The sequence below is a fragment of the Eumetopias jubatus genome, unplaced genomic scaffold (genome assembly GCF_037043125.1).
Source record: "Eumetopias jubatus isolate StellerSeaLion01/CBP00866 unplaced genomic scaffold, mEumJub1_p1.0 scaffold_8, whole genome shotgun sequence".
Lineage (NCBI taxonomy): Eukaryota > Metazoa > Chordata > Mammalia > Carnivora > Otariidae > Eumetopias > Eumetopias jubatus.
The window spans coordinates 40,971,775-40,985,787 of NW_028274814.1; the positions used below are offsets into that span (position 1 = coordinate 40,971,775).

The 14,013-nt window shown below is 56.1% G+C and overlaps 1 protein-coding gene across 1 annotated transcript in view; it reads left to right on the forward strand.

Moving 5' to 3' along the window:
- The window catches only part of TEAD4 (TEA domain transcription factor 4), a 35,838-nt gene that overhangs the window by 9,695 nt on the left and 12,130 nt on the right, over positions 1–14,013 (forward strand). The window contains exons 2-8 of the mRNA XM_088025869.1: positions 2,515–2,579; positions 3,025–3,087; positions 6,817–6,945; positions 7,993–8,036; positions 8,566–8,621; positions 11,063–11,202; positions 12,319–12,492. Coding sequence (XP_087881995.1) covers positions 2,515–2,579; positions 3,025–3,087; positions 6,817–6,945; positions 7,993–8,036; positions 8,566–8,621; positions 11,063–11,202; positions 12,319–12,492 — 671 coding nt within the window. The remainder of the gene's footprint in view (positions 1–2,514; positions 2,580–3,024; positions 3,088–6,816; positions 6,946–7,992; positions 8,037–8,565; positions 8,622–11,062; positions 11,203–12,318; positions 12,493–14,013) is intronic.

Consider the following 14,013-nt stretch of genomic DNA (forward strand, 5'->3'; position numbering starts at 1 on the left):
CGAAGGTGCTGGGGAGAGCAGTAAGGATGGTAGGCTGTCCAAGGTGGGTGGGTGGGGGCGGGGAAACTGTCTCTAAGACAGTGGCACCTGAGCAAAGAAGGTGGGAAGGTGAGGGAGTGGGCCATGCGTGGCTGGGCTGAGAACACGGCACATAAAGGCCCTCAGGTGGGAGTGGGCCAGGCATGTCTCAGGAACAGCCAAGAGACCAGTGGGAGATGCTGTAAGGTCAGAGAGGGGCTGGGCTGGGGATGGAGTGAACAGGCCCTGTGGGGGCTTTCAGGCCATTGTAGGGGCTTGAACACTTGCAACCTGAGTGAGATGGGAAGCCATGGGAGGGTGTTTGAGCCATGGGATTGCTGTGGTTGCTGTGTTAAGAATAGGCTGAGAGCAGGGGATCCAGGTCGAAGGTTATTGTCATAGTTGAGGCCAGAGAGGATAGGAGCTTGGACCATGGAGGGTGAGGTGGTGCGAAGTGGCTAGATTCTGGATATACATTTTATCTTTGAACAGTGTGGGCGTTAGAGGTGCCAACCTCTACCTGCCCACACACACAGACACAGTGGACAATCCACATATAACTTGACTCCCCCAAAACTTAACTACTAATAGCCTACTACTGATCAGAACCTTGCCAGTAATATAAACAATCGATTCCCCTGCCTTTCCAGGAGCAGCCCCAGTACTCTCCTGCTCACCCTTCTCTGGAGCGTGCCCTCCAGCTCTGTGATCAGCCTCCTGGTCTCAGGAACCCTCTCTCCTCCCTTGCTTTTCTCCTCGCTCCCAGGCTGGGCCCTGACTAGACTACTCACACGGGCCTGTTCTTTTTACAGCAAAGGAAACTGAGCCACAGAGAGCTCTCATTGAGCCCAGGTTAAGGTCTGTTTCCTAAGTCTCTAAACATTTGATTGGAATAATCTGGAGGGAGAACCTTAAAAGGGCCTGGTTTAAGAAGAGCAGTGGACTTGCCAAGATCCCATATCTTGTTTGTGGAGGCACTGGGCTACACCTGGCTCCCCAACTCCCAGTTCTGGGACCCGCTTACGGTGATGACTTAGACTCCGGCCAGCGATCATAGCATTTCCTAGCTGCAGCGTGAGTGTCTCTGGTTAGACATGGCGCAGGACTGTTGAACCGTCTTTGGACATCCGTTTAGAGGAGGCTGTGAAATACTTCTCCGTGGAGAGTTTTGAGAAGAGACATGTCACTGGATCCCCGTTGTAGGTGCAGACCAGCCCACAGGTGATAGCCTCAGAGTCTGACCCTCCCGCCCTCCCTCCTTCCCCTGACACAGACCGTCCAGCGCTCCCAGGCCAGCTAGTCTTTCTGGCAGACGAGACCTCCCGAGGGTGGCCTCTTAATTCAGCTTTGGCAGTGGGGAAAGGTCATCTGGGGGGCCAGCTTGGCCTTGGCTGTGCTCTCTGGTTACAGTGGGGTGGCAGACAGCCCACTTGTCTCGGCCCCGCCCCCTGCACCAGCAGCCTCCTTACTCAGAGCCACAGCCCTCCAGGCTCAGCGAGGCTGGCAGGATGGGGCGGGGCTGGTGGCTGAGCCTCAGAGCTGGCCCAGGGGCGTGATAGCTCCCCCTGAAGCCCCCTTGCCCTCCCTCTCCCCAGCCCAGTGCCCTTCTTTATAGTCTAATCCTACCCAGTGGTCAAGGTCCAGTGGAAGGCTCACCTGACCACCCAGCCTGAGCTGACCCCTGTGCGCTGAGCACACTGTGTGCTCCCTGTCCATGGCCCGCACTGGGGTTATGGCGTGGACACACGTCTCTCCTCAGCTAGGTGGTGGTTTCTTTGAAAACAGAACCTCCTTTCATAATTGCATTTACAATGGTAGAGGTCGTGGGTGGCTCCTTACAGTTTTCCAGGACCCCTCAGACACAGCCTCAGCCTCTAGGGGACTGGGCCCATGGCGCACAGACGGTGTTACCTGTTGACTGGTCTGGTCAGAGCCATGCAGCTGCAGGTGTGGTCTGCCCAGGTTTTCTTTATGAGTTCAGGGCCTCGGGCCTCCTCCCTGGGGATGCTCAGTGTCTCAGCACTTTTGTCTCCCGTCAGGAGACAAGGCAAGACATCTCGTAAGGTCCTGCTCATTTATGGAGGTGGTGGAAGCTGTGGGCAGTGGCAGGGGGCAGTGTGCATGGGGGAGCATCAAGGCCCAGGCACTGCCCTGCAACCTCCCAAGTGTGCAGAAGGCCCCAGGAGGAGGCAGGACAGATTGGCAGCTGTCAGGCTGCTGTGGAGTTGGGGGAGGAGGTGGCCAGTGTGGGAGAAGGGAGCTCCCCGAGTTTGTATGGTACCTGCAGCCCTGTCACCTTGCTCTCAGGTTACCACTCCCCCAGCAAGGCCTCAGCTTCTGCTGGGAGATTCCTGGGATCCATGGAGGACACCTGCAGAATCCTCACCCCAAGTCCCCACTCAAGGTGGGCAGAGGATGAGGGAAGGGATCCCCAGATCCTCCTGTGTTTCTGCCTTTTGTCCTTCTCCTGCTGAGAGGCTGTTGGTGTCTCTGTAGGTCGGAATGAGCTGATTGCCCGCTACATCAAGCTCCGGACAGGGAAGACGCGCACCAGGAAGCAGGTGGGCCCTGGGAGATGAGTGTGGGTCCCAGGGGCAGGTACCCCAGTCCCAGTCTGCTCCCGTGGTGGGCCAGGCCCTCTGCAGGACGGAGGGTGGGTTCTCGGTGGGGCTGGTTCAGAGGGGTTATCTCTTTTTGGTGTGCCACAGACCATTCAGTTTCCCTGCAGTCCCTGCTGCCATCAGCTGGGAGGGAGTCCTTCCCCTCCCCTCTCCAGGACACCAGAAGAACAGAGAGTGAAGGACTGGCGTTGTACTTTGATTTATTGCCAGACTCTGGATTAGCTGGATGTGGCAGGACTGAAGGCCCATCATTGACTGCCCCTTTCATTCACTCATTCACTCAGATGTGGTTTGAGGATGGTGGAGGGCTGAGGGTTGAGGAGCCAGCAGGGGGAGCACAGGGCTCCTGGGAGGTAGGGACAGGAGCCTTCTCTTCCTGCTACAGGTCTCCAGCCACATCCAGGTGCTGGCTCGTCGCAAAGCCCGCGAGATCCAGGCCAAGCTAAAGGTAAGGCAAACCAGCAGCAGTGGGAGGGAGGACCTGGGGCAACAGGTGGGGCCAGCTTCCTAGAAGTTAGGGCTCTTTTTCCAGTAGGAAAAGTATTCCCTTTGGGTTCAGGGGCTGGCTGTTCATGTGCAGAGCTAGCATGCTTCCTGGGATTCAGCCTGTAACTACTCCTTGTCTGTACACGGAATGACAGTTGATGTCAGAGGTGTGTGTGTGTGTGTGTGTGTGTGTGTGTGTGTGTGTGTGTGTGTGTTTATGACCACCAGGTTCTACAGCATCACACGGAATGACAGTTGATGTCAGAGGTGTGTGTGTGTGTGTGTGTGTGTGTGTGTGTGTGTGTGTGTGTTTATGACCACCAGGTTCTACAGCATCCCGAGGTCACAGCAGGATTGCCCTCCACACCCTCCACACCCTATTCCTTGAGGACCTCCTGGAGGCCCAGGCCCCTCCTTGCCATCCACTGAGCCTGTGGGGTGGTCAGGCTTGGGAGGCACTGCTGTGGGGGTGGGGTGGATGGTACTGTAGGAGCTGGTGGAATTCCTTCCTACGCTCTGCTCTCTGAGATGGGCAGTTCTCTCCCCTTCCCAGATCAGTCCCACCTCACAGGGCCACCCCCCAATGGGGGGCAGTCTGTTTCCCACAGGACTCAGGCCTCCTGGACACTAGAGTCAGGGGACCCTTTTGGTGAATACCAGGTGGGAATGAGCTCCGCATCATAGAGGTGTTCATCGCAGAGCTTGCCCAGCTACTTGGCAGGAAGAGCTGACATTTGGGGTCTCAAACTGAGGCCAGCAGTTAACACACTTTGTTTAAGCAGTGGAGGCCCCTTTTGTTTTTTCCCCAAACAAAATACCACACCCATATGTTGTCAAAGGAGCTACCCTGGTCAAAGCTAGGTTGGTGCAGAATAGACCAGAGACTCCCTGCTCCTGTTTACCTCTCATGCTCCATGGCTCTTGAACCCCAGAGTAGCTTAGAACCCAGTTAAAAACCTCTGCACTAGATGAGCTTGAAGGTCCCATGTGGCTCTGGTTGTCCATGATCCTGACACTGGAGGCTCCGAATGAGTGGTGGGAACTCCCAGGAAGCCACGCCCCACTGCCCACTCAGCCCAGCTGTCCCCCGCCGTCACAGCTGCAGCCCAGCACCTCGATCCTTTGTCCCCTGGACAGGTGGCTGGGCCTCAGCTGTCACTCCCTCTCAGGCTGGGCACATGTACTCCTGGAGACCCCTGGGGCCTGGAGTCCAGCTTGCTCCCTACTTCCCTCTCTGGTCTGCCTCTGACTCACTGGGACCCTGGCAGGGAGCCAGAATGGAGAAGACACTTTCCAGTGTTCTATTTACAGCCATTGAGGGAAACTTTTAATTCCCTTGGGGACTGTATGGCCCACATTTACTTCAAGGAATTGCTACCTTTGTCCATAGGCTCTAACTTAGAGGCTGGGGAGAGCTCTCATAGACCACTAGATAGACATTGAGGGGAGCCATGAGCCCCTTAAATAATATGCAGATCTTTATGTGTGTGCATTTTCTCGGGGAGAGTGGTCTGAGGATTTTGTCGTATTCTCAGAGGGGTCTGGGACCCAACATAATTTGTCTCCCTGGTGGACAGACTTCTCCTAGGTAGAAATCCTCCAGGATTCGGGATTTGGTCTAGCTGGCTCTCCCCTTGGGCCATGTGAGTGTGAGGAGTCACTGGCTCTCCTTGAGCTCTATTCGGTTTAAAATGTGAAATGACAGGGTGAAGCAAGGTGGTATCTGAGGTCCTCTCCAGCCCCAAATTCAGTGACTCCCTGGCCTTGTAACCTGGTCATTTATGTCACTCCCCATTAGGTCCTTCCCACTTCCCCCTGATTCCTGTTCTACCCTGGGTGAGGACGTTTCTTGAGCCCCGGTCATTTGTTGAGATCAGCTCTCTGGGAAGGGCCGTAAGTTGCAGACATTGAGCGGATGGAGCTCTCTAGCCTCATGGTGCAGTTGTTAACCACAGAGGTCCGCAGGCTTTCTGAGGGTATGGCCTGCTGCATCACACATGTCCTCCTGGAGGGAGAGGCCGGGGCCGGCCGGCCTGGGCACATTTGGCTTTTCCCTCCTGAACTGTGCACGTGTCCTTGGCAAGAGGCCACCTTATGCTGAGAGCTCCCTCTTTCGTTATCAGAGAGCCTCTAAGAGCAAAGCCCAGGTTGGACCCAAAAGGACGGTGGTTTGAGGATGAGCCCTCCTCTCAGAATGGTCTGTGCCTTCTGTGCTGTGCGCATTCTTCCCTCCCCCTGCCTGCCCACCCCCCAGGCCTGCAGAGGACCAGAGGCCCAGTGCTGAGTTGACAGCCAACCTGGACCAAGCTCTCGGGCCAGCCATCACTACTGTCAGCGCCCTAAATTCTCTGAGCCTTTGTTTCTTCCTCTTAAAATGGGGATCCTACCAGTCTCGCCAGCCTCACGGGAGTGCTGTGATGTTCAGAATCAAAGTGAGGCTGTGTTCTTGACCTTCTGTGGGCCATCTTGTGCCACGTGAGTGCACATGGTCCTGGAGAGACCGAGTGGCAGGGCCTCTGGTTCTGGCTCCACAGTCGTGAGGTGCCAGGATGCTGGGGGACCACCTGGACCCCCAGAGCCTCATGCCCCCACGGTAGTGCTGCTTCACAGGGCTGTTGTGGGGGCTGGGAGAAACTGTCACGGGGAAGCGCCTGTGAGCTGCAAGGGCCTCCGTCAGTTCTTACACTTGTCTGGGGCTACCAACTTAATTACCAGATGATTAATTTATTTTTTCCATTTAAAAATACTCATCATAAAGACAGAATTCCTAATCTGAGCTCCTGAGCTGAAATAATCCAATCTTTTGGCCTCAATTAAGTTACACATAACTGAATAAAGCTTGCCATTCCAGTCTATAAATGTGGTCTTACTTTGTACAAAAACACAGTTCCCATTAGGCTTTTTGAAATACAGAAGTACTGAAATATGTGTCATCATTTTGAAGACCTGTGGGAGTGGGGCACTCAGGTTGGGGACCGCTGGCTTACACACATATACAGATTATTATTACTGTTCTCGCCAGTGTTGTAAGTGCTTACAGGTGCTTTCCTGAGTACTTGTTAGTTCAGAGCCTGTGCAGGGCGAACCCATTCTTTGGTGTCTTTGGGCCCATAGAGGGCAAGTAGCGGGTGTTGATACCTACCATGTAAAAGGCAGGGGTGCCTTGGGCGTCCGCACTGCAAGGGGAGACCCATGAGGCAGGACTGAGACAGGCGGGGCCGCGGGAGACCATCCCAGGCCTCTAGACAGTCCATGTGAGCACGGAGGGCCCCTCCTGGCCATTCGAGGAGGGCTCTGACATGTTTATGTACCATCTACCTTGAGCCAGGTGCCGGGCCAGCCGCCAGTGGTGTGGAGGCGAGCAAGGACTAAAAGGCCTTCATTGAGACACAGTCTGGCAGATGGTTTCCCAGGACCCTTTATGGTCTAATAAAATAGCCTGGACAAGTATTTTACCCCTTCGACAGAGGAGGAAACTGATCAGAGGAACCAGTTGAACCGAGTGACCTGTGCTCAGTCACAAGCCAAGTTCTTAGCACTGCATGGGCATCAGCCTGGTTCCCCAGGGCCTTGTCCAGGCCTCTGGCCACTGGCGGTGGGACAGCTTCCCTGAGCACAAGCCCGGACCCCGCCTCGCCCGCACCTGCTATGGTGACCACTGCTGAGGCCCTCCCTTCCAATGTCTTCCCAGGACCAGGCAGCTAAGGACAAGGCCCTGCAGAGCATGGCTCCCATGTCGCCCGCCCAGGCCATCTCCGCCACAGCCTTCCACAGTAAAATGGCCCTCGTCCGGGGCCCAGGCCACTCAGCAGTCTCAGGGGTAAGTGGAGCTGCTTAGAGTCAGAGGCCACGCCAGCTCCTCCTCCTCTCTCCTCCCCCTCCTGAGGAGCCGGGGGCACTGGCCGGGCCCCATTTCTCTCTCAAGTCCTCCCAGGCCTGGAGAGCCGGGGGAAGGAGGGACCAAGGGCCGAGGGGCCATGCTGAGGCACAGCTCTGCCGGCACTGGCCCTGCCTCCGCGGGGGCCTTGCTAGTGACACAGCAGACCTTCCACAGGGGGCAGAGCCGCCCCCACTAGCTGACTGACTGAGTAGCTCTGCACTTGGCCCAGTTGAGAGACGAGGGGGCTGACATCCCGGGATGCGGGCTGAAGTCTGAGGCTTTGGGGCAGCGCCAGCGCACCCCTGAGCAGCCCTCCACCACTCGGCCCTCCCCCAGGCACCCAGCCCTGCTCGCCTTCCAGTCAGAGAGCTGGTGTTCAGGAACAGGCTCTTGTTCGGATTTTAAGTTTCTTGACCGTGGCCAGCTTAGTGACACTTTCACAACGGTCTAGAAAGGCTGTGTCCTCACAGGGTTGTCTTGGCTGTAGGGACTAAATGGGTCTTCATGATGCACCCACAGCACTGCCTTAGGCGCATGGGGAAGGGACAGTGACTGGCCCCATGTTCAGTGAGCCTCTCCAGCAGTTTTCAGAGTGTGTTCCAGAGACCACTAGTCCGTCAGGGTATTACCTAGATAATGACACAAAGTGATTCTGTGTAAGGAAGTTTGGGACACTTAGAACTAAATAGGTTTCTTAAATCTGGGACTGTCAGGCCTTCTGTGCTGCTACGCACTGTGGGCTTCTGAGGGAGGACTATCGCTGCCGTGATTCCAAACCCTGGAGAACCTTCTCAGCAGAGCAGGTCCAGAGACTAGAGCTCCTCGAAACACATTTAGTACTGGATAGTAGCGCTAACTCTCTCTCCTTACCACCCACGGGGTCCAGGCCCCCAGCCCTGCCTTCCAGCTGAGGCCCCTGCCTGGCCCCCCCACATCACGGCCCCCGTGCATGGGGCTGGGCTGACTCTGCGCTTTTTGCCTCCTCAGTTTTGGCAAGGAGCCTTGCCGGGCCAAGCCGGAACATCCCATGAGTGAGTATGGCCTGCTACCAAACTGAACTTGAGCCCATAAACTTGTGCTGTGGAGCCTGGCTCCCAGTCTGGGACAGGGCTGCAGCCTGGGGTCAGCCTTTCAGGAGGGGCTGGGGCTTTGGGGTTGAGCTCTCCTGCTCGCAGGCAACAGCTCAGTCTGCAGTGTGGACCCCCTGGGGTGGCATTTGCTGAAACGCCAGTCTGTCCATGGTGAAGCAGGGCCAGAGCTTGGGACCCCAAGAGAAGGGAGGCTAGGAAGCTGACCTCTGGCTGGCCAGGGCAGGAGGGAGGAGGGGAGGGAAGGAAGAGAGGGAGGAGTGGGTTTTCCCAATAGACAACGCTGCTTCTCTGGGTCATCCATGAAACCTTACGGACTTGGCAAGGGAGGGAGCAGATGGCCAGAGCCCCCCAAGGCCACTGATGGCCAGACCACCAGGACCAGCCACACACACAGCATTGGACAGTGCTGGAGGCTCTTGGGCTGCCCCCTGCCCTAAGGCTTACACCTCCTTTCTCCTGTCTCCCACAGTGTGAAACCGTTCTCTCAGCAAACCTACGCTGTCCAGCCTTCGCTGCCTCTGCCAGGTGTGTTGGCAGTGCGCGGCTCCCTTGTGCCTCGCACGCCTGCAGCCCCTTCCCCCCCACCCCCCAGGGTCCCAGGCCCCCCGACAACTGGACATCTCATGGCTCTCTTAGTTGCGGCCCTGGCACGTGCTCAGACCAGACATCCCAGTCTCCTGGCTCTACCCCATTCCTTGCCCCTACCACGCACACCTCTGCGCTACACCAGGCCCCTCGTGCCGCTTGGGCTGCCTGACCTGCTTCCAGCTTGGGCTCAGGGCCTTCCTGGGTGCACGCAGTTCAAAGGGGAGTGCCTGTTCCAGCTGGCCACCCCCGTATGCTGCACGGGTGTTCGCAACAGCTTGGCTCTTGGAATGGCCCCCCTCTTGGGGACACTGTAATCCCCTCCTTCAAAATGGGAGGTCCAAGGAGAGCACAGCTTTCTGACCTAGAGCTGCTGGTTAGCAGAGGGAGCACTCCTGGGTGGAGGCGTGGAGCGTGGGTGTCCCTCCTCACTGCTCAGGGCACACTTGCTTCTTTCCCATAAGGCCCGTTACCGCCTTCCTCTCTGCAGGGCAGGGAGGATTCTCACCCGTAACCACCTTTTCTGGCCTGGGGAATGACTCTGCTGACCTTCTGCCTGGCTTGTCCTGCTCCGAGAGCAGCGCGCTCCCCACCTGGGGTCCTGATTGCTGCTCTCTCCCAGCCCCGAGCAGTCTGTCCTGCTGTCTATCCCCTCCTCTCACTGGCCCCTGTCTTGGTTCAGGCCCTCCTACTCTGGCCTGCATGACTGCAGTAGCCTCCTGACCTGTCCCCCGTTTTACCTTGCCTCCCCTCTTCACCCTGCGATTCACCCCAGTGACCTTCATAAAGCATCCATCCCAACCTGTGGTTCCTAGGCTTAACATCTTTTCCTGGCCCCCTGGTGCCTTCTGGATACAATCTGAAGTCTGTAGTAGGACTTGCATGGCTCTCCTCGGTGACTCAGCCTCTCCCCTCTCCCTCCTTCCCTCCGTGCCCCCACTCACCCTGCCTCTGGGCTTCAGCTCAGGCTTCCCGTCCACCTGCAAGCTTCTCTTCCCTGCCCCTGCCCAGTTGAGGCGCCCTTAGCGCTCTGCGCCCCCATCTAGCACTTGACACTTTATTGCCAGTATCTGGGGTTGAGGGGGGCAGTGTCTATGAATGACTGGTCTGCGTCTTCCGTGTATCCAGTTGTGGCTGCACACCCTAACCCTTCCTCGGTGAGCAGTGCTTGAACAGATGAAGTGATTCAGCTGGGGCATTAAGCACGGCTCACGTGTCCAGCATGGCCCTCCGCCCACCCCTCTGTTTCTTCTCCGTCTCCTTCCTCGAGTGCTCCTGAGTTACCTGCCTTAGCACGCGGGCCTCCAGTCTCCTCCTGGCCTGGAAGGAAGGCCTCTGGAATTCTACCGCTCTGCTCTCTCACATCCCGTCAGGCACCAGGGCCCGGGATTTTGCTCCCTTCTTGTGCCTCCTCTGTCCCTTACTCTTCCCTCTGCTACACTGCTTTCAATCAATCCTTCTTCATTTTTTCCCTGGGAAAACATCCCCAGGACCATGCTTCTGACGGCCTCCTTCCCTGCCTAGTCCTTCCTTCATATTGGGTAGGACCTTCCAGAAACGCAGGTCTGATCATTCCACTGCCCTGCTTAAAATCCTCTGTCACTTCCAAACGCTCAGGCTCAAATTCATGCTGCTTACTTAGCCTAGCCCCACCCTGGACCCCTCTCTTTACCTTTGTTTCCTGCCATGGCACAAACTCACCTGCTCGCCAGCTCCGCCGAAGACCTAGCTTCCAAACCCCCTGAGCTTCTCACAGCCCCTTCCCTTTGCCTCTGCCCTGTGCTCTGCTTTGAGTGTCCTTTCCCTGTCTTCATCTCCTGCCTCCTGCTTGTGCTTGCTGCTTCCTTCAAGCATTGCCTTCTTTGGAGAAACCTTCCCTGTCCACCCCCAAGTGCATACCTTGTCAATTCTTAACACGTTCCTTACTTCCTTTATTAGCAAACTTGTAGGGAAGGCCTGTTCTGAGCCAGGCACTGTTGTAGGGGCTGAAGAGACCGCAGTGAACAGATCAGGAACCTTCCTGTTCTCACGGGGCTTATGTCACTGTAGCAGTCGCTGTGCCTGGTTATCTGACTGGACCAGAAGCTCCTCGACAAGAACCTAGTGGTGCTGTTCAGGAAGCTCTCAGTCCCATTGGCATCCTGGCCCCCCATCCAGCTTCCACTTTCCCCTGACTACAGTTCTTTCCAGGGGCCCAAGGGGACTGGCTGGTACCAGGCCAAGTGCTCCTCTCCACCACCCCTGCTGGGAGGTCTACTTTGGGGAGGCAGGAGATCTAGCCAGCTCGGGGTCTCACTGCTGGGCCTGGGATCCTCGCAGAGACTGTCTGCAGGGAGGCCGTGTGTGGACCGCTCCCCATGTGCCTCTCCCGCTGTGTGCAGGGTTTGAGTCTCCTGCAGGACCCACCCCGTCGCCCTCAGCGCCCCCGGCACCCCCGTGGCAGGGCCGCAGTGTGGCCAGCTCCAAGCTCTGGATGTTGGAGTTCTCTGCCTTCCTGGAACAGCAGCAGGACCCTGATACGGTAGGTCCTGGCCTGGGCCTGGCCAGCTCGCTTACCCGCCCCCATTCCTGGAGGCTCCCGCTCCGGTGTGTTCAGCTCTTTCCCCACCTGCTTCTGGCTTCCCGCCCTGGCCTTCCGTCCCACTCCACTTTGGGTTTCATTTAGATCTCTCTTCCTTCCCAGGCTTCCCGTCCACTGGCCCTCCCTCCCCCTTTCCTTTCCTTTGTCCACCCCTCCCTCTTCTTTCCTCACTCTGCCTCCTCGCCTCCCCTCTTCCCCTGGCTCCCTCTCCTGGTTTCTTTGTCCATCCCAGTACTCTTGGCCTCTCCCTCTGCTGCTCCCTCCCTGACCTGGACTCTTCCCTCCCTGTGCTTTGCCCTATCCCCCAGCGCTCCCCCCTGCTCCATCCTTTCCCCCGTGGCTCTGAGGAGACTTCTGTGTCTGACCCACATCCTGGGGATGCCAGCAGAGAGCAGAGCCCCACCCCCACCCGGTCCCCTTCCTTGTCTGTGTCCTGGGGGACCAGCGTCACCTGGAAAGGTCAGAGGAGATGGAGCTGGAGGAGGCAGGGCGCATACGGCACTAGAACCCGGGGGACTTGACAGACCATTTCACTCTGATGTTTTCAAATTTGTTTTTTCAGCTGAGGAGCCATTAATCCAACTCTTACTCAGAAGCCCAGTGTGTACAACAAAGTAGACATTCTTTGGGTGTAGCCAGGTGCCTGTGAGGGGCACAGGCAGCCCAGCCCCCATCTGCGGGGTGGAGCACATCTGAAAACACCTTATGTAGGTCAGTGGTCTGACATCACAGATGAGATAAGAGAGGCCCGAAGGTAGAAAATGACTTGCATAATGATATTCAGTGACACAGCCAGGACTGAGAATGATCCCAATAACTGCAGTGATCCCAATAACCTGCTAGGTGCAGGCACAGCCCGAGAGGCTTTATGCGTGTTGACTTTGCTTTACATTGGATCCTTTTCCTGTCTCCATTTTACCAGTTGGGAAACTGAGGCCCAGAGCGGTGAAGTTACTTGCTCCAGGTCACACGGCTGTGCTCTGAGCTCTGGTCTGCTCTGTCTGCCCTGCTACCTTGCACCTGACTCTCAATCCAGCTGTTCTCTTCTCTCCACAGTACAACAAGCACCTGTTTGTGCACATCGGCCAGTCCAGCCCAAGCTACAGTGACCCCTACCTCGAAGCCGTGGACATCCGCCAGATCTATGACAAATTCCCAGAGAAAAAGGGGGGACTCAAGGAGCTCTTTGAACGGGGACCTTCCAATGCCTTTTTTCTTGTGAAATTCTGGGTAAGCCCTTTGATAAACTCTTCCTTCCAATCCCTGGTATACGCTGATGATAATGAGAAAAGAAGAGTGGGCATCAGGTGCCCTTTCCACGAGTAGAAACCCCGGGGAGGGCAGGGCTAGTGCAGAGGGCGGTGCAAGCACAAAACGGCCCCACACAGGCGGGAGGCTGAGATGAGGAGCCGGCCCGTGCTGCCTGAAAGCCGAGCTGGTGAGGAAGGCCCTTTTCTGAGAGGTGGTGATGGCAGCCGTGTCCGGGCAGGAAGTGCAGCCTCAAGGGGCCTGTAGTACTGGAAAAAGACCTCAGGGGACACTGAAGGAGGGGTAGGCAAAGAGCCCACGTGGACTCTGAATGCCAAGTCCAGAATTCGCTTCAGGGCTTGAGTAGGGCAGCTGTTGGGTTGGGCAGGGCTTGTAGAAGTGGGCTCTAGGATTAAGATAGCTCACCCCAAGAGAAACACGCACCCAGCTTCCCAGACAGCTCAGCCCATAGGCTTAGCCTCTGCTGCCTTCCCTGCCTCACCCCTGGGTGGGTGCTATGTGAGGAGAGCTCCCTGCTTTTGAAACATCTTCTCTAAGACCAGTAGATGTAGGACCTGCTCTGGGGGCTTGCCTTCCAGGGGCCCAGTACACACAGAAAAGGGGTGCAGGGAAGAGAGTAGGACAAGTGCACCCTTAGCCAGCAGCGGGGAAGTGCAGCAAGGCCTTCTTGCGTGTTGGTTGGAGCCTCTGAACAATTTCAGAAGCATTTTATTTATAATTCCCGGTGGCTTCCGGGCCCCTAGCTAGGACCCTCCAGCCTGGCTGTCCGTCCTTATCATCAAACCTCCCATGAGCCTGGTGATCTCCAGAAGAGACAGTGCTGGAACTGAGACTTGGGGCTCCTGAGCTTTAAGGTGCTTGGTTTTTGCACTCTGTAGTCTTGCTGTGCGAGCAGAAGGGAGTCGGACTGGGCCTTTACGGATGGGCAGGATCTATCAGGCACAGTCCGGGAGGGGCTGCTACAGCCTGGGGGAAGAAGCATAAGGAAGTGGGCTCCAGAGGGGAAAGCCATAGGTACGGGTATGTGACAGGGAATAACGGAAAATAAACTTGGAACGGGGAGTCAGATCCTGAAGGTCCTCCTCATACAAAATCTTTGTTTTATCCTGGGATGAAAAATAGGTAATTTATTTTTAAATCAATGGATATTAAGTTATATTATTAATTAATACCAAGAGGCTTATAATGAGAAGCATCAGATTTTTGTCTCACTCCACCCCAGCCCCAATCCCAATCCCCAGAAGCAATCAATGTAAATTTCTGCTGTTTGTTCTGGGTCTTATCTCCTTAGTTCAAAGTCATACCCTTGTCTCGCTATACCTTGATATCACCACAGAGACATTATGTACTTGTTCTGGTACTATAGAAAAACCTCAGTGGTGTTATATCACTTTTCCCCTTGTCATCTCAATCCTATCATATCTAGTAACTTGTATAATTTAATAAAAGCAATAAAATGTTTTTTTGGCCATGCAGATTGAC